We start from the raw sequence: 23,215 nt of genomic DNA, 5'->3' as shown, positions 1-23,215 counted from the left end.
GACACTGTAGACAACGAAATACATATTGGTTGCAGTGGTTGAATTTGATGGGTTAGTACTAAATTATGTTATGACAATAAGTAAAGCCATTTAACTAAAAAGATCCAAATCACATTCTTGTAAAGTATAATCGAAGTACTTGATTCTTTATGAAAAAATCTTTATATATATTTAGCATATGTCTATCTGGTAGCCCATAGGGAGAAACATCGGATTAGAAAATGTGTTCCTTTTAACAGAGGTAAGCTGATTCTACTTTCTCCATGAAAAATATTTTTAAAACCGTTTTATGAAAAATATTCTCCTTTCCGTATAAACAGCCCGAGTTCTGCAAGGAGAGTATACCAATATAGCAGCAATCCAACAAATTACAATCCAACAATTTTTATCAGAGGACTCGAGATCTCGGAACATCGAAAAATTCAATGGTCAGAAGCTCACCGATACAATAACCACCATCTTATTACCAGGTAAGTTATTGATGAAACACGACTTTAGAAAATACCATACTTCTATTATAATTATAATAATAATAATAAAATCAATAACAAATATTTTCCTTCCCTTAACATTAGTGTAACAGAATGCCTCATCAGAACGTTTAATTCCTTCGAAGAGCATATCATGGCCAGCACATACTTCTTGACATTGTGGATTACAATGGAATCGGTCGTAGGACAGTAATGAAGCTTTTTGGTCCACTGGAGATGGAGACGGCAAGGATCTGTTCGAGTGTCGAGTGTAAATATGCCAACGACAGCCGCTGCTATACAACCAAAGGATTCAACTTTATTAATTAGGAACTTTACTTAGCGATGGCGAAGATATTTTATACATTTGTACAAAATTTGTTTTTATTTCATTTCATCCGTCCGGATTTACGTTAGAGAATTGTAAACCAATGAAAGATTGTTTTTTATATATCTCCACCGTTGATTCGTTGGAAGTTATAGCAAAACAATGCTTTTTGACTTGGGTTTCGATCCGATAACGAAAATCGGACTCCGGGCGGAAATTGCATTCCTGTATCATTGTAAACATATGAAAGAAAACACGAAATACATTCATTAACAAATAAAATTCAACACGATTATACATCAAATTCATTTAGAAAACAAGCGAACATGTCAAGCCATTCAATCCAAATCGATTTGTTTTACACGTTAATACCGTGTGGATGGTTCATGAACGGATGATGAGTTTTGATTGAGCGAAGTCGTAAGTTTTACACATGACCAGGGATGCCAGGGGATATTTTCAAATGTCTTCACAGTCGAGCTAAAATGTCTTCAAATGTCTTCCATATCAAAATTATGATTATCAGTGAAAAAAATTTCAAAAACCAATAGGTTTATAATTTCAATCATCTCCTTGTTTTATGCATCGTTAATTTTTTAACACTCAAATTGTTAGAATTCAAAAGAATATTCTTTAAATCTCTATGAGTAAGGGCAATCACTTTCCCTTGGATTTTTTAATCAGTCTTTAAATATAATTCCAACGGATTTTTCTAACTGAATTTCTTTGTGGAATTCTTCTGAATTTATTTTTAAAGAATTGCCTGTAGGGATTCGGAATATATATACCTGAAGAAGCTTCCACAAGATTTTTTGAAGAATTTTCCGGAAGAATTTCTGGAGAAACTTCAGGATAAATTCCTGATGAATTTTTCGGAGACTTCCTAATGGAACTCCTGAAGGAATTTCCGGAGGAATTGCTGTTGGAACATCCAAAAGATTTTCTGAAGGAACTTCCAGTTAAATTTCTGGAGGAGCTTCTGGGTGAAATGCTAATGGAACTTCCGGAGGAATTACAGGAGGAATTCCTGAGGGATTTTCTGAAGGATTTTCAGGAAGAATTCCTGGAGGGTTTTCCTGAGCAATTACTGAAAGAGTTTGCAGTGTAGTTCCTGAAGAAATTTTTGAAGAAACTTCCGAAGGAACTTCTGGAGGAAGGAACTTGGAGGAACTTCCTGAGGTATTGCTGCAGGAATTTCCGAAAGAATTATTATTGAGGTAATATTATAGAGGTATTATTGGAGAATCTTTCGGCAACATTCTTGGAACATCATCAAGAGGAATTCCTGGAGAAACTTCCGAAGGGATTCTTGGAGATTCGAAAGGATTCTTGGGAAATTCCGAACGAATGCCTGCAGGAGCTTCGAGAGGAATTCCTGGAAGAACTACTGGAGAATGTCGTGAAATAAACAAACTAATGAATTTCTGGAGGAACGACTGGAGGACTTTCCGACGGAATTCTTGAAGGATCCTACGGAGAAATTTCTGGGTGAACTTTTGGAGGAGTTCCTGGATGTACTTCCAAAGGAAATTCTGGAGAAATTTTCCTTAAAATCTGGGAATTGCGGGACGAATTCCTGGAGGAACTTCAAGGGGAATTTCAAAAAGAATTCCAGAGATGGATTCACTGGAGAAATTCACAGAGGGATTTCCAGTTAAAATACTGGAAGAGTGCCCAAAGATATTTTTGAAAAAATACCAAAGGAATTCAAGGAAGAATTCAACAAGAAAGTGTAACGAGTTTCTTTAATAAAAACTCTGGCGTATTTGTTTATGAAATTCCCCTATTTTTTTTCAAAAGGTTTTCCTGGACAAATTAAAAATAATTTACCATGGCTATTCTTAGAAATATCCATTTAAAACTAGAACAGTTTCAATTTCTTGTCGGCATTCGTAAGAATTTTCTATGGAAACTAAAGAAAATTTTCCGAGAAAATTAAAAATAATTTCCTTTGGAAATTTAGAACTTTCCGTAAAATGTGGTACATGGAAAATCCGAAGAGACATCCCAAAAATTTCAAAAACAAATCCAGAGTACATCCCACGAAAATTCAAGACAAATTTCTTGTGGAAATGAAAATGAATTCTTTGTGGGAGTTCAAATGATTTTCACGCAAGAACTTGGATTTTAGTTTGTAGAAATAAAGATGAATTTCCCGTTTCAATTTTGGGGGAATCCCTTTATTTGGCCATACTGAAATTGTTATAAATTTCCAAGATAATTTTATTTCAATTTCAATTCTCTTGAATTTTCATGAAAAATTCCTCAAAATTTTCATGGTTAATTCTCCCTATTTTACACGAATTAATTTTTTAAAACGAATTTTCACTGAAAATTATTTCTAAAATCCACAGAAAATTCATCGAGTTCTTCAAAATTTATTCTCATTCTCGACGGGTATTCTGGAAATACCGAAAAGATCAGATGAATTATAAAGAAATTTAAAAAAATGGTTTCAGCCAAAAAAGTCATAATAGAATTCAATTTTTTTTTTGCCGTTTGAAATAAATTAGATCGGTCATTGCGTTTTGATACAATGATCGAAATAACCTTTTAACCAGACACTTTATTACTTTCTCTTCCTCTTTGGATCTTACTCTAGACTCAAATTGCTCGAATAATAGCTCAATGATTCAAGACTGTATGCTCAAGTGGAACAGAGCACCATGTCAACCTTAACGGAAGCGCTGAGCCAAATAGTGAACCAAAACAACATAAATAACGCATGATCAAAACATATTTGTATTGTATACATTTTCTTATTTGCTAGTCCTACCTTCTCTCACAAGATGCTATTTTTGGGCGAACGTCTTCGCCATTACCTTGGGGCCCCGTCTCACTACGCTACTGCTACGAGCAGCGATCTGACCGCGCGATATTCGAAAGCGCAGTTCTCTCCTACGCACACACACAGACACTAACGCCACTGGGGAAGGCTACTCTGCACCTTCTCACGGCTTCCAAACTTCTCGTCCCACATGTAATCACTGCCGCCGCTTTAATTCCTTCCAGCGTCCATTCGAGTTACGTCAGTTGCCGACGATGCGTCCTCTAGCCGGCATCCTAATCCGTTCGCTGTCCAGAACCACGTAATCCAGTTTGGGTATCGTTTCCGCTTTCACAAAACACAAAATGCACTGCGATGACAACAAACTTCCGACGTTAAATTGGCGACGACGATCACTGAGGCCACCGACTCACACGGGCACGCACACGTCATGAACTTGCCCTTGCCTGCTCGGTACTCTTGCTTGTAGTCCAGCGGCTCAAAATTCCAATAAGAATTATCTTCACTGAATGAAGAGGGTAACGGGAGATCGAGTATGTCTCGTATCGTGCACCTTGCGATGGTGGGCGATCTGGAAGTATTGTTGGTAGTGGTACGTCTTGCACGCTGGCTTCTCTATAAAATAAAAGGCCCTCTTTGGAGGGCCTTTCTCTTCTCAGTCGTTCCGTTGAAGCGCGTGTTCTTATTTCAGGGGATATTAGCCGCTGAGTTTCCCGTGCAGTTGCTATATACGGGTGTTGGGGATGTACGTTTTACGTCATGCAAAAACGTATCAGCTCGTCGGCTATCCCGGGATTTGGGAACTGCGTTCCGGTATGAGTGCTTCCACGTGCTGGTGCTGAAGCTGTATTGCTGCGATTAAAGGGTTCTTGGTCTTAACCTTCTATTTCACTCCTGGTTCTTGTAATTTTTAGATATTGCGGAGTTATTGCTAACAGCACTGACCGTGACCACTTTATCGTATGATGTGCTTTCGCAGAAGTCGTAGGCGGAAGCTCGCATCCGACGACGAGAAAGAATTGTGGCTTCTAAGTAGTTGGCTGGCCTGATGTGCCGTTTTTCCTTGTCAGGGTTGTGTGATTCTTGTGCGGTACGTTTAGTACTGGAGATTTTTGCTATAAACTTTCAGTTTCGTGAACTTCATACTGAACGAGTTTATTACCGGGTAATAACTTTGAAAACGCCATGCTACCAAGGAAAATTTAAACGAGTGCTGTATTTGGGAATTTATTTTAACCAGCACTTAACTAAAAAATGTCAACCGGCTAGTGTAAATGTGTTTTTACGTTTGAAATTTTAAGCCCGAAACATTATTCTATTATGTATAACTTTTGTATAACTGCATTTAGAAGTCGCAAAATTTATAAATTAGTAATAAAATTATATTTTCTATTTGCTGACTTATTGATTGTCTTCAAGTATCTTTAAATAAGAAGGTAAGTCTTCAAATATTTTGAAAAGTCTTCAAAATGTCTTCATGAAATAAATGTCTTTACAAATGTCTTCAAACTGAAGACATGTCTTCAAATCTGGCATCCCTGCACATGACATTGATTTGTTTTGACAATTTGCGCAAATGTATGTGTAGAACACACGGTCCTCTTGTGTATTTTTTTTATAGTGTACTAGATTTATACAGTACTAGATCAGTCTGCTGCAGCGAATCAAAACAAAAACTACCCCATAGAAAATTTACCCGACTAAATCGGGTGCGAATCGGCCGATTGTTGCACCGTCGCTTATGGGAATTTAACACAGGCATTGGCCGATTAATCACTATATTTAGTCGGTAGTCCCGATTTTTACCGATCAAATCGGTTGATTCGTCGTTCGTTTAGATTGGTGTGCACGAAATTCCACTATAAAACAAGCTATTTCGTCGGAATGACATTTAATAGGGTGATTAATTGACCCACGCCTGTGTTAAAATCTCATAAGCGTAGGTTGCAACAATCGGCCGATTGTACCCGACGAAATCGGTCAATTCTAGCTGTCAAATTTTCTACGGGGTACTGATTCTTTGTTGACATCACAAAAGAAAAATTTCGGAAAATCGTAATAAATTATTCAATACGTTTTATTTCGTGTAATATCTTTGTGCAATTAGCAGTGCATCTTTGGAATTTTTATTTTATTGAATACATTATTCATCTCCGGAGTCCCTATGTTATTTCTAGATGTCTGTACTGGTTTCACTGTGTCTGCTGAAGCTTGAGATAATTGACGACGTAAACAGCGTCATGAACTCTTCAGCCGAAGAAAATGGTAAGCCTTTCTTTGTCATCTGTTTATACCTAGCCATATCAATTACAAAAAAAAAACCTTTCAATGCAGCTGCTGCTGGTGGCGGAGGTGCCGTCTCGGTCGAACATCCTACCAATCCCCGACATCAACGCGATATGCGCGGCCAGCGAAAACCGAAAAAGATCACCATCGAAAGCTACAGGAATAGGCTGGATTCGGCGGTGGAACTGGGAGGCGATGAGTCCCGTCACGTAGGTGTTCTTCCGAAGAGCTCTCGCGAGCAAACGCCAATGGACGATATGCCCCCGATTCAGAACACGCACCCGGGGGAGTTCCCTGGGGAAATAAACTTTTTCTCGGGCAATCCTTTCGTCGAAGTAACCAAAGGCATTTTGCATCTTTTCAAGCGGAAGTAAGTAGAAGATTCGAATTTACGAATATTACGAATGGTTACATAAAAAGATTTATTCACAGTCAATCTTGAAAAATGCGATTGTTGCTCTCATCGCAGATATTCCTTTGTGGTTTAAAATTAGACATAATGAACATTTGTGACCGGTAGGAGTGCAGGATTTGTTCTATTATTGTCAGGTGTGTTTTGAAGATTAAACATTCTGATGCTCGGCCGTAACATTATTTGATACACAAAAAATCATTTGGCTGAATTTGAGCGCTTACCAAGTCGTCCTGTGGACCATACTGGGATGATATACAAAGTTTATTCATAATTACGATTCATCCTTTTTTTTTGTAATTTGTTTATTTTATTGGACATGAAAACCTGTTAGTGTGACACTTTGTATCAGGTCAAGGATTTTTATTGAATATATGATTTTTTATGATCGCATATCAGTCGCATCTTTGCTGGATTTCCTTTGCATATGGGCAGGGAATCAATTTTCCATTTTCAATCAATCAAGCCTATAAAAAAACAACCGCCAAAGGAGAACGACGAAAAATCTTTGTTTTTTTAGGACGATGTAGAAACCAGTTCCACACCATTAAATGGAAGTACAACCACCACGCTTTGCACCGTGGGTAAAACAGAACAGACACAGAGTCTAATTGCGACGGCCGTGGTGTACGTTCATGGAAAAGGCCACTCGAAATTTGCTTGTCGAGCGGTGCTGGACTCAGCTTCCCACTCACACTTTGTTACGGAACAGTTTGCCACTTTGATTGGTTTGAAACGAAAGCCTGCATGCTGTGTCATCTCTGGAATCAATGGACAGCAAGTTAACATCAAGTTCAAACTTCATACGAAGGTGGAATCGAGAATTAGCGAGTTTTCTACGAATCCATTAGAGCTGCTAATAGTTCCAAAAATAACTGGAGACCTTCCCTTAACTAAATTCGACGCGAAGATTGTACACATTCCGACTGGCGTTGTTCTGGCAGATCCAGCATTCAATTTGCCAGACAGAGTTGATCTATTGATTGGTTCCGAAGTTTTCTTCAAGCTTCTGAAATCAGGGTCAACATGAATTCGGGGATCATCATCCTTTTCTTCAAGAAACACAATTCGGTTGGATTGTAAGCGGACTAGTTCCTATCGGATTCCACACTGTAAGAAACAGTTTAACCAATGTGGTTGAAGAAGACAATTTGAACAGAATTCTCTCCAAATTTTACGAGGTGGAAACATGCATGGAAACATCGATCAACGGAAAGGAAGAAGAGTCCTGCTTGGCTCATTTCAAAGCGACTTACCAGCGGAATTTGGCAGGTCGCTACATTGTGAGGATTCCATTCAACGATTTAAAATTGAAGCTGGGTGAGTCCCGGATTATGCGTTTTTCACAGTGTACTCTGTGTTTCGTTCTTGACGTTCGGGTTCGGCTACTCTTGTTCAATCTCAACGTGAGGTTCAATAAGAATGGGTTTATGAATATGTGTTTTACTTAGTTTTCAACAAATTGCCACCTATATGGATTCGCATTATGCGTTTTTCACAGTGCACTCTGTGTTTCGTCTTTGTCGTTCGTCCATTGTTACGTCCTCTGTTGTGACACCTCTCTTTAGTCCCTAGCTGAATGCGTGTGAGTCTACATAATTGACTTTCCTATAAATGGTTCCATTCCCTTTTCCAACTTCACTTCCTCTTCCTTTCCCCTTTTCACTTCCTTTTCCGTCAGGTAAATGATGAGAAAGGCCAGTGAAGGCGATGGCACAAATCTCCCAAATTGAGGGGAACGTGCCTCCTGAGCCGACGTTCTGATACCTGATACCTGATAGATTGAGACCCTTTGTTGAAGGAGCAGTATAAGGCATTTATTTGTGAGTATGAGCACTTGAATCATTTACGCGAAATGACACCATCGATCAGTGAGGATGCAGGCAGTGCCTTCTACCTGCCTCACCATTGCATCTTGAAGCCATCGAGTAGCACCACCAAGCTACGCGTTGTCTTCGACGGATCAGCGGAGAGCAGTACTGGTGTTTCCATCAATCAAGCACAGCGTGCCGGTCCCACGGTACAAAATGACCTTATTTCCATTTTGCTCAACTTCCGATCGTACCGTTACGCTATTAGCGCCGACATTCCTAAAATGTATCGCCAGGTGGCGATACATCCTGACGATCAACCATACCAACGGATACTTTGGAGAGAGAATAGTGATCAGCCATTGAAGGTGCTACAGTTGACAACAGTGACGTACGGTTTGAAGTCGTCACCATTTTTAGCAACTATGTCTTTACTACAACTAGTAGAAGATGAGGGTCAAGCGTTTCCCCTGGCAGCGCACGCTATCAGTAGGTCATGTTACATTGACGATATGCTTTCAGGCGCTGAAAGCATCCCCGAACTATTTGATTTGAAAGAGCAAATGGACGATCTATTGGCCAAGGGAGGATTCAGCCTCCATAAGATCTGCTCAAACTCCATTGAACTACTGGAAGCGACTCCGGAACATCAGCGTGAAAATAGTCTGGATATCACAGACAAAACCATCAATATTCCAATTAAAACTCTGGGAATCGCATGGCAATCACTCAACGATATCTTCAGAATAAGTATTCCAACGCAGACTAACGATAGGCTAACTAAACGAAGTATCCTCAGTGAAATCGCTAAAATTTTTGATCCTCTTGGATTTCTTGGGCCAGTTTTGACTACAGCAAAACTTTTGATGCGGGAGTTAATTGAATCAAAATGGGACGATCCGGTGCCACCAAACATTGCAGCACGCTGGAGTTCATTCCGTGAAGAATTAAATTCACTTCATGACATGGATTTACCTAGGCGTTTTATCGTGGACGGTGCTGTGAGAATTGAGCTTCATGGGTTTTCGGATGCATCCGATCAAGCGTGTGGCGCTTGTGTCTACGCGAGGTCAATTTTACACGATGGAACATCACAACTGGTGTTGATGTGCAGTAAGTCAAAAATTTTGCCGAAGAAGAAGAAGGGAAAGCCTAAAACGATATCCACCCCACGCGCTGAATTAGAAGCTGCATTGTTGCTTGCCAATTTGCTCAAGAAGGTAACTTCAGCGCTTGATTGTACTTTTGCTTCAACGACTTTATGGAGTGACTCACAAATCGTACTTGCTTGGATAGCCAGAAAACCAGAGCAACTACTAGTTTACGTAGCAAACCGAGTGAGGAAAATCAGAAATATCACCAGTGAGACTGATTGGCAGTACATACCTTCATCATCAAATCCAGCTGACCTCATTTCAAGAGGTATCACACCGAAGCAAATAATCGATCACAAACTTTGGTGGACTGGGCCACCAATTTTGTGCATCATCGAATCACTTCAACTTCTGACGAACGATGAATAGCCAGAGTTGAAGCACACATCCCAAGTAACATTTTAAGTTTTATAACACTCTTGAACACCATAATTTACTCTTCAAGAGTGTTATAAATCCAGTATACAACCAAAATGTTACTAGGGATGTTTAGTAGCAACTAAAACTGCAACTTCCAGATTAGAAATATTCGATCGTGTCAGTCAGTATTCAATTATTGAACGAGCAATGGCTTATGTGGTCAGATTTACTGATTACATTCGAAGTCGTCGAAGTCAATTGACGAAAGGGTCGCTTACTGTGAACGAACTCAAACGGGCCACACTTTTGATCGTTCGATTAGTGCAGGTTGAAGTTTTCCAATCCGAAATTCAACTGCTGAAAAAGGATCACACTTCTCGACACCCACTCCGTTGTCTGAACCCCTTCATTGATATCAACGATGGAATTCTCCGAGTGGGCGGCAGAAATAAACATGCAATCATTCCGTATGATAGTAAGCACCAGATGTTACTACCGGAGAGACATCCACTAACTGTTACCCTTATACGGCATCTCCACAAGCGCAATCATCATCTCGGCCAGCGTGGATTGTTAGCTGTTGTACGGCAGCGCTTCTGGCCTTTACGAGCAAAGAACGTTATCAAGAAGATCATTCACCATTGCATTCCGTGTTTTAGAATGCGACCATCACGAGCTACTCAGCTTATGGGGAATCTTCCGGACTATAGGGTCCAACCAGCGCCGATTTTTTCTACAACCGGAGTCGATTTCGCTGGTCCATTCCTTTTCAAATCATTGACGCAGGCAAGGGGTATATTTGCGCATGTACACCAAGGGGTATATTTGCGTTTCTGTATGTATGAGTACACGTGCGTTGCATCTAGAATCAGTATCGAACCTGACGAGTGAAGCATTCTTGGCGGCGCAACAACGATTCGTGAGCCGTCGCGGTTTGCCTAGTAAGATGATATCTGATAACGCCACCAATTTTGAAGGAGCATGTAATGAGCTTGAGCGCCTATCGGCACTTTTCAAGGAAGAACAGTTTCAGAAAAAACTAGATCAGTTTTGTACTCAACGAAGTATTGAATGGTCTTTTATTCCGCCTAGAAGTCCTCATATTGGTGGAATTTGGGAGGCAGGTGTAAAGTCGGTTAAGTCACATCTTAAGCTGATTTTAGCCGAGCACAGATTGACGTTCGAGGAATATGCCACGGTACTATATGGATATGGATGATATATATATATACGGTATATGGATGACAGATTATTTGCAAGAACTTCAACGCCGACAAAAGGACTACAAGATCACCCTATTCAAGCCTGATGCTCTCGTGTTAATTGTCGACGAGAATCACCCTCCTCTTCAGTGGTCATTGGCACGGATCATTGACATGCATCCAGGAACCGATGGTCTCACGCGTGTGGTGACCCTGAGGACGAAAGACGGGATCACTAAGTGAGCAGTTAAAAAGATTTGTCTGTTATTCTTTGTAATACTACCTATACTGCCGTGAATCGCATATTTGTCCCATGTGAATAGGAAACCCAACAAAGAAGGAACAGATATGCGATTCACGGCAGTATAGCTATTAACTTCATATAAAAGTCAACTTCTTCACTTTTTCTAAAACAACAACAAATGTTACTAGTAAACACATTCTTATTCACCAAAATCTTACGCGAGTGCAATTTCAAAGGAAAACACCACGCGTGAGTTTTTCATGAAAAATCGCTGCATTACTCTGCAGCCTTACAAATATTTTTATATTTTTTTTTTGGCCAAAATCTACGCGAATTGCACTTTTGGAGTGTTCAACTTCAAGACAGTGACGTAAGCCAGGTAGGCGTCCCGCAGGACGCTTGCTGGTCACATTACTCTTGACACTGACTGAAAGTCACTATTTGGTCACATTTTCTGCAAATGAAAGTCACTATTTGGTTTCTTTTTCGTCAACGTTGGTCACTATAGCCACTATCTTGAGCAGAATTGATCGCTACCAGCCCTGTACTTACGACAGCCTACTTGGCTCGACACTCGTACGCACGAATCATACATCAAGGATCTTGGTGTAGTCGTCCTGGACTGAAAGCTAACATTTAAGCAGCACATTTCGTTCCCTTTTGCATCCGTTTTGCCTACCGAGTTAGGAAAGCTGATGCCAGTTAATCGACATGGAACTTCTTCGCGCTAGTAGAGATACAACCCAGGCGATGACGATCGCTTGTACACTATACTGACGAATCGAGCGAAGGTATTCTGGAACAGATAGACTTGAATGTCCGACCAAAGGCAATTCACAACAGCGGAGACTAGACTAGGTCACCACTGCAAAGATGACTTACGTTGAATGTACGTTGCAAGCCATCGCCCCATGTAAACCGTAAGTTACGGTCTGCATGGGGCGATGGCTTGCAACGTACGTTCAACAGTGTTACAATCTTGTTCGACTTCCATTTATCTCCTAATATGCTACGTCGAAGATTTTGGACCTATTTGAAGACCTGCATAACTATTGTAAAAAATTAACTATTAATTAACTATTGTTGTAAACAAATAAGCAAATTAATTATCAAAATATTAATTTTATGATTCAAATTTGGCAACACGTACACAAATTTAATCGCATAAATATTGTCCTTTCCAGCGAACGTGCCGATATTACCGATGGACCTTCGAGAACCCTGTGTCTAATAGCGGTGCCATCATCGCTCAACTGTCATGATATTCTGAACTTCATTGCTCCGTGTCACTCGGTGATTCAGCACGTGCGGATTCTCCGAGATGGTTCGCCCAACCAGTTTATGGTTCTGCTGGAGTTCCGTTGCGTTGAAGCGGCCGTTGAGTTCTATCAAACCTTCAATGGTGCCCCGTACAACAGCCTGGAGCCAGATTCGCTGTGCCATGCGGTTTGGGTGTCCGCTATTGAGTGGGGAGATGATGGGATCGCCCCGCAAGGTCACACTGAGTTGCCCATGTGCCCGGTTTGCTTGGAACGAATGGACGAGAGCGTGGACGGAGTGCTTACGATATTGTGCAATCATGCCTTCCACGCAGGATGTCTCATCAAGTGGGGGGATTCAACATGCCCCGTCTGTCGGTGTATTCAAACGCCCGAACTGTCAGAGACTTCTGTGTGCATGGAATGTGAAGGAACGGAAGCACTTTGGATTTGTTTGATCTGCGGTCACATTGGGTGTGGTCGGTATCAGGGTGGTCATGCTGCATCCCATTATCGGTCTACCAACCACACATACGCTTTACAGTTGGGAACCAATCGTGTTTGGGACTATGCTGGAGACAACTTCGTTCATCGACTGTTGCAGAGTAAATCCGATGGAAAATTGGTAGCCACCCAGTCGCCGGGTAACGATGGGGACGAAAAAATTGATTCGATGCAGTTGGAATTCACATATCTATTGACGTCGCAGCTCGATGCTCAAAGGGAATACTACGAAGAAAAACTAATGCGAGTAGAAGGAGGCATCGCTGGCGATAAGCAGAAGCTGATACAAGAAGCAGAGGGAATTAGAAAGAAGAATGCATCATTAGAAGGAAAAATTCAGACATTGAGCAAGGAGAAAGCAGTTTTGGAGAAAAAGATTAATCAACTATCAGCTAAGTATGTTTCAAATAAAAATAACTAAACTGTATAGTCCGATTTGCACATTAATAACATCCGATTGTGTTAAGTGTTAATACTAATGCTTTATTATTTTTCAGAATGACAACTGCACTCAAAGAACTTTCCGAGGAAAAACAATTCGGCGAAACACTACAACTGAATCAGTCTTCATGGCAGACCCAATTTTCGTCTCTAGAGAAGAAGTGCGCGGAAAAGGAGCAGGAAATAACCGAATTGAAGGAACAGGTTCGGGATCTGATGTTCTACTTGGAGGCGCAGAACAAAATTGCTAATTCGGAATATAAGGACGAACTTGCCGGAGCGTCGGTGGAAGTTCCAAAGGCTATCAAGCGGCGTTCTAAGAAGAAATAATTGGTTTTCATGCAAGGAATAGGATGTTGATAACCACATTAAAAAATTTTGATTGTTAAACGGTTGATTGCCATTAGTAGGACTCGATTAGATGACGCTTCTGCAACTGATAACCAACATTATGGTCGATAGATTCTGACATTGAATAAATTTTATTTCAAGTTTGTGATTGTGATATTTCCTATCAAGATAAATAATAAACCAAATGCTTGAATCAAATATACATGAGCTCAATCCTTTTATTATAACACACCTAGTGGGTTACCTTCCCCAACGTGTCGGCATACTGAAATTCCGGACTATTTTCGTACTCACACATATCTAGCGCAACCTCGCAACTCTCCTTGACAACTCGTTTTTCATCCTTCAGGTATTCGTTTAGTATTTCAGTACATTCCTCGGTGGCAATGGCCCCCAAGGCTTCGGCGCATTCATGTCGTACCATTTCGTTCTCGGCACTATCTCTCAAATTTTCGGCCAAAAATGGAATGCTGCATGGCTCCTGCAATTGTCCTAATACGAAAGCAACTTCATGTCTAAAAAGAGCACTTTTTCCTTTCAATCCTGAGGCAAGTGCCAGAACAGATTCTTCCGTTCGCAAGTTTCGCAAGCTGAACATCGCGCGGTACCGGTTGAACAAAGACTCATTTTCATCCAACAGAACCTTCTGCAGCTCGGTCACATTTGTCGTCTCTGCAGGGGGTGTCGGATCGACTGATGCATAGGGGTTGTTGTCTGTGAAATTCGATTCCTTGTTTTGTAGCCATCTAACGCGACCCAGAGCAATTTCGCATGTTTCCGCTACTTCGACGATCGGGTCTTTTGAATATTTGATGAGAATCTGCTCGACCTCCGATGTGCCGATTGCTCCAAGAGCTTCCGCTGAAATACGAATTTGAATTGAATAATTGTTCAGTTTGGGATTATAATCGATTGCAATGGATTTCATAGGTAATACCGAAGCAGCTGTTTTTATCAGTACATTTTCATTAGGTATACCTATTTAGGTACCTACATATTTTGACCCACTGTGCAAACTGTAAATATTCACTTACCAGCCTCATGTCGTACCATTGGTTCCTGCTTGGTGTCCTGCAGTACCTTCGTCAGAACTGGAATAGCCGCTTGGTCTTGCATCTGTCCTAAGCAGTACGCCAGTTCGTGCTTCAGCAACGCCGAATCGTCTCCGAAGCAGGCTTCGATGGACTCCAAAGCCTTTGGTCCGCCGATGTTTTTCAACGTGAATAGTGCGCGGAAGCGCTCCTTCAGTGGCCGGCCTTGGTCGTTTAGCACGCGGCCGATGTCGGCGATTTTAGATTCTTCGATTTGAACCATTTTGTGACACTGATGATCGAAATATATGGTCACAGGAGAACCCAATGTTTTTCAGACTAATAGCGATGAATCACAACACACGCTCTGTTCGACCAACAACGTGTTGTTGGTTTTGATCCTGTTTTTTTTTACGATTTTTACGTTCCGTCGCGATGACACCAAAAACATCCAGACCATCAAAAGACAGGTCTTCTAGTACTACATTAATAAAAACAAAAACAAAAGTTTCATTTCACTTGCAAACGCACACGTCTGTTAACCGAGAGTGATTCGAATCTTAAATTTAAAAGGATCTCGCATATAGATAAATTATAGGTATCAACATTTTATTGTAATGTGAAAATAAATTATTAATTATTCCTATTCTTCTAATCACAGATATGCGATTATCATCACTTAAACGTATAGAATGCATAATTCCATTCGCTATCTTAGCCATAGCCGGTACCGTGAAAGCAGGATCGTCATTTAACAAGGGGTCCGTCGAAGGCGAAACTGTTTTACAAATAACGGAAAAAATATGTAAGTTTGGAAGTATTCTTAAAAAAACTGGAGTGTCGCTTAACCAATTTACAACTCTCAGATTCAAACATCTTTGTACGAAAACGCGAAGAACACAAGCTACTGGTGAAACATCTGTTAGCTACAGAAGACTACTCGAAACGTTACGAATTGCTGAAGTTGGCCTTAAAAGAGATTTTGAAGGTTTGAAAATATTTTCTATTGTTTTTTTTTTTTGGTATTATGATTATGTATTTATCATCAACATAGATTATAAACTATATAGGGACATTTTGGTTGGGGTTCCCTTTGGTCTTCTTTTAAAACATGTTGGGTTCATACTCTTGTTAAATTGTTTAGGTTTTGAAGTGACATTTGGCCCCCAGCCTATCCCATGCAGCCAAGGGTTGGTAGTTTTTTACACTTCGTCTTAAAATGTTATAGTTTTTACTAGCAACCCTATAACCTTATTCTTGTATTTCTAGTTTTTACCAGTAAAGAGAAGTGTATTGATTTACACTCGTGAACGTTAACACGTGCTTGTAAATTAAGACGGGAGGCCCACAGCCTTAATATATGTTTAATTTGTAAGCAGAAAATTGTCATTTTCCTCTAGGTACTCTTTACACTTGCGAGTTGGTGTGATAAAGAGTAGATATGCTGCACGCTCTTTCATATAAAAAGAAAGTGTATTTTTGCACAATTCACTCGGAAAACGGATTGAGAAAAAGTTGTTTCAATATTTTATCTTGAATACTTCTCTGAGCGAACCAACCCTGTATGCACATATGTTTTTAATATGAACCATTTGTCTTCAAGCTAACCTTGATTTTCATCGATTTTTGACGTAAACTACGTCTAAGGGGAAGACTCGGATACAGGGTGACAAATGAAAATTTTCAAATTCGAGACCGTCACGAAATCATGGTAGATTTTGAACTTTAATAGCGTCTTTATCTTTCGATGGATTTTTGAGATTTATATATCAATCGACTCGGAAATTCTCTACCAATTTGTCAATTATATTGAAACTTTGGGTCATGAACGTTAAAATAGGGTATCGGATCATTTTGGCAGCACCCTCTTTTCTTGTCCGCAAGAGTCTCGTTTCGGCCGTCGCCGTTCAGTGCGGTTGGCTTTTGGACTCTGCTTTTTGTGCGGTGTTTCGCACAAAAGGTAGAACAATGGAGCCGAACCAGTGACCGCGGTCGAAACAAATGTAACAAAAATGCGTAATGTAGTGCATGGTGTATGAAAAGTGATGCAGATAGGGCATGTTTGTGCGGGCATGAGACAATCAATTGTTATCAATGCCAATGCCTTTGTTAGTAATGCAATCATCGCAATGTAATTGCACAAACATGTTTATATTAAAAAACAACTCTGGAAAAATGTTGAGCATTTTTTTTTGCGAACTGAAAACTAATAAGGCCGTTACACATATTTATTAAAAATTATGGTCTACGCAAGGTCAAAGTCTACTGGTCTCCGCAAAGTCAAGTCTTCTACTGAATGGAGCGGCGTAAAAATTTGAATGCAGAGGTTTTTGGGGCCGGTGAAGGTTCTTAACATGGTTCGAGACCCCTCTTCTCTTTGAAACCTGGCTCCTATACAAATGAAACACCAATTTCATCATAACTCGAGATTAAGCAAATGGAAACAAATCTGGCGTATGGAGGTTTTGGAAGGGAAGATATGTTTCTGTGGTGGTTTGCAACGCCTCCCCCTTCTGGAAAGGGGGCTCCCATACAAATAAACCAAACATTTATGCATTACTCGAGAACTAATCAGAGAATAAATCAATTTCAGGCGAAACAAAGTTCGTCGGGTCTGCTAGTAAAAAAATAAATATTAAAATGAAAAAAAAAAAATTAAAAAAAACTTCTCGGATTTGTTAAAGAATTTTATGAATGTTCTCAAAATTTACCGGATTTTTTTTTGTTGCCCCTCAAATTGGTATTTTTGAGCAAAACAATCCGAAGGGGAGGGGAGACATATTTAAAAAACCCAGATTAATCCACCTAGCGTTGGTGGTGCCTTTCTCGCATTTAGTTAAGACACCAACCTTATATGGGGTTTATATGGTCCGATGTACCATTTTCTTCATAACTTTGAAACGCAATGACCGATCGTTATAAAATTCAATAGTGATCAACAAGGCTTTGTCCCCTTTCGAATGAAACTTGTTGCGAGAAAATCGGTTAAGGATTACTATACGAAAAGTTGCCTAATGTTTTTTATAGCTTTTGTGCACACACATACACACACACATACACACGGACAGACAGACATGTGCTTAGCTCGTCGAGCTGAGTTGATTGGTATATAATACTATGGGTCTCAGAGGCTTCTATAAAAAGTTCGTTTTCGGAGTGAAATGATAGCCTTTCGGTACAACTTAGTTGTACGAGAAAGGCAAAAATATATTTATATCGGCTTAATAATATTTTGTCCAATTAAATGCGCGCCTGAATCAGAAGGATTTAACTTTGATTCAGGAAGTGTGAACGCACTTAAGATATTTTTATAACACGTGGGTGCAAACATGCGGTACTTATTGTACACGACAAAAGCTTCGGAACGCATACGTTCTTGAAACGGGCTATATGAGTTACAATAGAGCTATCACCTTCTTGCTCCCTGATTCAAAAGTCTTGCAATGATATTAATAAAATGGTTGCACGAATATTTTATCCATAGTGACATTCAGTGTTGGTAGAATCATACTCAAATCTGAATCATCGAATCTCGCCTCAAATCTGAATCTTGCCTGCGATTCTGTAGGGGGAGCATCGCGCTTGAGTTTCTCGGCCAGAATCGCATCGCTTCGCTCACTCACCGAAAAATGATTTCGTTCTAAAAAGCGTCAAAACGCAATCTAGGCGTATGTTTTATTTATATATGCAATTATTAGAAATTGTTTTAGACGAAAAACAGTTAATTCAATGCATTCAACAATGAAGAACACGTAAATATCGTGCAATGATGCAAATTGCGATTCGAATCATGAGCAAATCTCTGGGCCATGATTCTGATGGAAATTGACTCACGCATGGTTTGAATCGCCGATGAGATTTGAGATTTTGAGATTTTACCAACACTGGTGACACTGCCAGACAGTGGCAGTTAGATTGTAATAACACACACACCCTCTTTTCCCGTCCGTAACGTTTACTACTCGCGCGCATCACAACCAAATTGATTGGGGAGCGTCCACAAATTACGTAACGCTTAGAGGGGGGAGGGGGGGTTGAGCCAAGTGTGACGAGCCATACAAAAGTTTTAGATGTTTCATACAAAAAGTGTGACTTAGGGGGGAGGGGGGTCGAAAATGCCCAATTTTAGCGTTACGTAATTAATGGACTTTCCCTTGGGTTTTGGTACATGATTGAAATTTTATGATTTCTAGTGATGCACGAAAAACAAGATATGTATAACAAATAATAAATAAGAAATAATAAATAAAACAAGAATGATTGATAAGAAAATTATTTTGAGCTTTTTAGTGGAATGTCTTCACTTGTCATAAGACGAGTTTATACCATCCCATTGAATTCCACCACTTAATTGTATCTTGACAGATACGTATTTCGACCTCAACAGTAAGGCCGTCTTCAGTGTCTCGTACTCTCGTACTAAGTCGAGTCAAGTACGAGACACTGAAGACGGCCTTACTGTTGAGGTCGAAATACGTATCTGTCAAGATACAATTAAGTGGTGGAATTCAATGGGATGGTATAAACTCGTCTTATGACAAGAATGATTGGAATATTTCTGAATAACAAATGTTGCAAACGGAAAAGAGGATGCTCCCCTAGAGCTTCTTCTATTGAAATATTTCATCAAATGCTTCAAAACCCAAATGTTGGCAATTCGGATCCAAGAAAGGCATCATCACCACTGAGGAATAAATTTGGGTTTTCATAGTAAATTTTTTAAACAATTGTCGTATCCAACAATTTTCATATCTTAAGATACGCAAGTTTTGTTCGAAACCAGTGACATAAGTAATCAAATAAATTTTCTAAAAATGTTTATGCATGATGGCACTACAATCATGACCAAAACTGCCTTACGTAGTTTACGTTGGGCGGTTGTGTCTTGTACTTGTACATAGGGCCCGTTCACAAATTACATAACGCTTTAGGGGGTGGGAGGGTACCTGCCAGAGCGTTACGGCTCATACAATTTTAAAAACCCTTTCATACAAAAAAAGTTACGAGGGGGTGGGTGGGGGCTGAAAATGGCCAAATTTTGCGTTATGTAATTTGTGAATGAACCCATAACCCTTCTGATTTTTTTTACCTAGTTGACAACCCAGTTATCTTATATTTATTTTACGATCATCAGACGATGATGCGGTGCAATAAAAGTAGCTTGAAATTCAAAGTTAAAACACTTTTTTTTGTCCTAAGAACAATGTATGTAACGTTTCATATCAGAAACATTTTGTTAAGTGATATCAGTGTTGTAAAATGTCATTTGCATTCGGTTGTATAATTCTCCCAGAACTTTTTTCTGAAGGTAGCCATCATTCCTGAGGTATGACGAACTTATAGCGCTTAAATGTGCCTACAACTTTGTCTAACAAGACATTGCTGTAAATATGTAATCTGAGGCGTGGGAGGCAAAATGTCATTCAAATGACATTATGTCAAATGACACGTGACATTTTGGAGAGTTTTCACTGCCCAGTCTCATATGTTATATTTAGAGCAATGTACCCTTGAACAAAAATATAGCCCTACTCAAGCGTTATGAGTACATCTAAAATTATGATGTGAATTTTACTTCTGAAGAAAGTTATTAACAAATTAGTCAAATGACATGCAGATGACATTTTACAAGCCTGAGTGATATAACTCGTAGTAGTAGTCTGAATGAACAGCCTATTTGAGATTATAAAGCAATCGAAAACCCAAAATACACTACTGGTGGCACGTGCCATATTGAGTTTTACGAATTTTCTTACCGCATTGTATAAGGTGAAATCAACGTAAGAATCACGTAGAACGTAGTTATCATATGAACTTCAGGAGGATATCAACATTACAATTTTTCAATTCCATGTACGGTATTTATTGTATCATTCAGTCAGGTTTACCTAATTTTTAGATAAAATCAATGCGCTACATATGTTTAGTCATGAACATTTCTCATCTATTTTTTTTCTATGGAATCCAATATTTTTATTGATTTTTTTTAGAAAACTTTTGTTAGTTTACATTCAAAATTCCGTAATTTTACGGGTTGCCAAAAAGATAGCAAATCTCGACAATGCTTTTAGAGAATCTTGTTGTTGAGATTTCGGTAAACTATACCGAGACTTGACAACGGTACTCTTTACCGAAGTCTCGGTAAAAACTAATTTTTGCCAACTTATGATTAAATATAAACTGAAAATTGAAAAAATATCACGTTATGTTGCCATCAACATTGTTTCTGATCAGATAAATATTATATTATACTATAAAAAGTATCCAACAATGTGCTAAAAAATCACACTTCAATCACACATGATAGATCCTCCAAGAAGACGGAGCCAAACTGCGCCAAAGTGCCATTACAGCCGAGTCTGTTTTCCCGACAGACACAGTAGAGATGGAAGCATTGGCACGATACCTGGAGAACACTTGTTTCTTCGCCGAGTTGATCCTTCACTTACCGGATATCTCGTATCGGATTCTAAAAACCCTTGACAACTGGCGATCACTCATAATTGCATCTCTGTCTTACTCACGAAGTTTCGTGAACATTCTGGATCAGAAATCGCTCGAGCTTCTAGGACTGCTAGAACAGGAAATCGACGAAAGCAAACGCTCCGACACATACGTAAATCCGTACCGATTGACCGCAGATACATCTACGTCAACTCCCAAACCGCCCAAAAAGAAATCAAAATTGAAAAAGGGACCACAACTGTCTGGAACTCCAAGGAATGAACTGTGATGTCAATGAGTGAGATTTCAATTCAATTAGCATTTTTGTATATTGACTTCGATAAGAAAACTTACAAACGATCCGAACTCCCTTTACTCTTACATCCCACCTAACTATCTCGCATATTCGCCCCCAGCTGTCCCATCTGAACCATCTTGCCGTATCCTCCGCGACCGAGATCGTGGTCCTGTCGGTATTCGTCACGGACTTGTCCGCCGCTTTTTCCGCGACCGTACTGTCGTCCCTCAATGAACCCAGCATCCCAATCGACCCGAACGATTCGATCGTCCAATCGGGTTCCATTTATGTATCGCATAGCGCTTTCTGCATCGTTACGAGCATAGTATTCCACGAAACAGAAACCGCAAGGTGTTTTCTTGAACTTGTCCAACCCCATTACAATGCGCCGGATATCACCGCATCGGGAGAACAGTTCGTGGATTTGCTCCTCAGTGGTGTAGAAGCTCAGGTTTCCGATATATAGCGTAGAAGAGAGTCGGAGCAGCCGTTCCTGTTCGTGTCGTGATCCCTGCAAAACAAAAAGGATTTTTGGTGCATTTTTAACCTCATCATTGTTTGGCATGAATTATTACCTTGAAGTGCTGATCTCGATATTTGCTTAGTGAAACTGATGGTGTATGAACGGAGGTCATCTTTTATCTACTTTCACTCAATAGAGCTATATCAGATATTTTCAACGATAGTTATCACTTCGGTAAACCGGCTTTTATTAATGCTTTATATTTTACAGTTCAGGACAACGAATTTAATGTTTATAATGCGTTCTGCCATTAGGAGGATGATGGCGATCTGGATGAGTGATGTTGGTTTGTTTTGAGTGAGCGTCAATGAGTCAATAGAAGGTGAGGGAGAAGACCAAATGCAAATGGATTAGTGGATGAAGGAAAATGTAAACAGCAAATGCTGACGTACATATTTGCACGGCTTCTTATGGGAGCTCGTTCGAATATAGTAGTGAAAGCATTTTCGCCATACACGAAAGGCACGCACACAATATATGGATTTCCATACCTTAGTATTATTTACATTGAGTGAGCGTTGAGTGTTTGCACGGTTAAAAAAAATTACACAATGCACGACAAACTACACGGACGACACGGTCAGATAAATCAACCTAAAATTTAAGTTGAAAATACACAGAAAAAATAAAATACAGAAAAACAAGTTTCAAGTATACTCAACATTAAGAGCAACTTCACCAGTGGTATACATAATCGATTTAGACCAAACTTTGGACCTATGTAAAAAAAATTGAGGTCGCGCCAGTGTTTCAAAATTTGCTCTATACCAGTTTTCTGGTCTGATTTTGAACCAGGTTTTTGACAGATGAAAAACCACATTCGTAAGATGAGTTTTCTACCTAAAAATCATGGTTTTCCATATACCTAATGACAAAGGGCCTCCTTAGCCGTGCGGTAAGATGCGCGGCTACAAAGCAAGACCATGCTGAGGGTAGCTGGGTTCGATTCCCGGTGCCGGTCTAGAGAATTTTCGGATTGGAAATTGTCTCGACTTCCTTGGGCATAAAAGTATCATCGTGTTATCCTCATGATATGAGAATGCAGAAATGGTAACTTGGCTTAGATACCTCGCAGTTAATAACTGTGGAAATGCTGAAAAAACTGTAGACACTATAAGCTGCGAGGCGGCAATGTCCCAGTGGGGGATGTAATGGCAATGAAGAAGAAGAAGAAGAAGACCTAATAATAAATTTCTCCTAAAAGGCTCCGGGGATCACTGGTTTTGCTGATGCATTTCAACTTGTTCTACACTAATAAAAATCCACACATTTTTATTGGCAAAAATCTAAAAAAAATTACAAATGAATT

General features: G+C 39.7%; 4 protein-coding genes across 4 annotated transcripts; 2 read left to right on the top strand and 2 right to left on the bottom strand.

The window, feature by feature from the left end:
- Positions 1 to 5,580: 5,580 nt before the first annotated feature.
- Positions 5,581 to 13,812, top strand: LOC134225906 (BRCA1-associated protein). The gene is made up of 4 exons (XM_062706344.1): positions 5,581 to 5,851; positions 5,921 to 6,242; positions 12,240 to 13,214; positions 13,316 to 13,812. The coding sequence occupies exons 1-4, from the start codon at positions 5,764 to 5,766 to the stop codon at positions 13,587 to 13,589; spliced, it is 1,659 nt and encodes a 552-aa protein (XP_062562328.1). The 5' UTR covers positions 5,581 to 5,763; the 3' UTR covers positions 13,590 to 13,812.
- LOC134225907 (deoxyhypusine hydroxylase) lies at positions 13,799 to 15,060 on the bottom strand. The gene is made up of 2 exons (XM_062706345.1): positions 14,645 to 15,060; positions 13,799 to 14,471 (listed from the first exon to the last, which is right to left on the bottom strand). The coding sequence occupies exons 1-2, from the start codon at positions 14,922 to 14,924 to the stop codon at positions 13,843 to 13,845; spliced, it is 909 nt and encodes a 302-aa protein (XP_062562329.1). The 5' UTR covers positions 14,925 to 15,060; the 3' UTR covers positions 13,799 to 13,842.
- A 31-nt stretch (positions 15,061 to 15,091) lies between these two features.
- Positions 15,092 to 21,414, top strand: LOC134225908 (coiled-coil domain-containing protein 134-like). Its single transcript, XM_062706346.1, has 4 exons — positions 15,092 to 15,239; positions 15,303 to 15,446; positions 15,508 to 15,629; positions 20,949 to 21,414. The coding sequence occupies exons 2-4, from the start codon at positions 15,305 to 15,307 to the stop codon at positions 21,372 to 21,374; spliced, it is 690 nt and encodes a 229-aa protein (XP_062562330.1). The 5' UTR covers positions 15,092 to 15,239; positions 15,303 to 15,304; the 3' UTR covers positions 21,375 to 21,414.
- On the bottom strand, positions 21,396 to 22,207 carry LOC134225909 (nuclear cap-binding protein subunit 2). Its single transcript, XM_062706347.1, has 2 exons — positions 21,959 to 22,207; positions 21,396 to 21,894 (listed from the first exon to the last, which is right to left on the bottom strand). The coding sequence occupies exons 1-2, from the start codon at positions 22,016 to 22,018 to the stop codon at positions 21,475 to 21,477; spliced, it is 480 nt and encodes a 159-aa protein (XP_062562331.1). The 5' UTR covers positions 22,019 to 22,207; the 3' UTR covers positions 21,396 to 21,474.
- Between the last annotated feature and the right edge of the window lie 1,008 nt (positions 22,208 to 23,215).

The sequence above is a fragment of the Armigeres subalbatus genome, chromosome 3, assembly GCF_024139115.2.
Source record: "Armigeres subalbatus isolate Guangzhou_Male chromosome 3, GZ_Asu_2, whole genome shotgun sequence".
Lineage (NCBI taxonomy): Eukaryota > Metazoa > Arthropoda > Insecta > Diptera > Culicidae > Armigeres > Armigeres subalbatus.
This window is presented reverse-complemented; position numbering and strand designations above follow the sequence as displayed.

Coding starts and splice junctions, on each gene's coding strand:
- LOC134225906 (XM_062706344.1), top strand. CDS start 5,764: ATGTCTGTACTGGTTTCACTGTGTCTGCTGAAGCTTGAGATAATTGAC. Junction 5,852..5,920: donor CTCTTCAGCCGAAGAAAATG/GTAAGCCTTTCT, acceptor CTTTCAATGCAG/CTGCTGCTGGTGGCGGAGGT. Junction 6,243..12,239: donor TTGCATCTTTTCAAGCGGAA/GTAAGTAGAAGA, acceptor TGTCCTTTCCAG/CGAACGTGCCGATATTACCG.
- LOC134225907 (XM_062706345.1), bottom strand. CDS start 14,924: ATGGTTCAAATCGAAGAATCTAAAATCGCCGACATCGGCCGCGTGCTA. Junction 14,472..14,644: donor AATGGTACGACATGAGGCTG/GTAAGTGAATAT, acceptor TTCGTATTTCAG/CGGAAGCTCTTGGAGCAATC.
- LOC134225908 (XM_062706346.1), top strand. CDS start 15,305: ATGCGATTATCATCACTTAAACGTATAGAATGCATAATTCCATTCGCT. Junction 15,447..15,507: donor ACAAATAACGGAAAAAATAT/GTAAGTTTGGAA, acceptor TACAACTCTCAG/ATTCAAACATCTTTGTACGA. Junction 15,630..20,948: donor CCTTAAAAGAGATTTTGAAG/GTTTGAAAATAT, acceptor CACACATGATAG/ATCCTCCAAGAAGACGGAGC.
- LOC134225909 (XM_062706347.1), bottom strand. CDS start 22,018: ATGACCTCCGTTCATACACCATCAGTTTCACTAAGCAAATATCGAGAT. Junction 21,895..21,958: donor ATCGAGATCAGCACTTCAAG/GTAATAATTCAT, acceptor TTTGTTTTGCAG/GGATCACGACACGAACAGGA.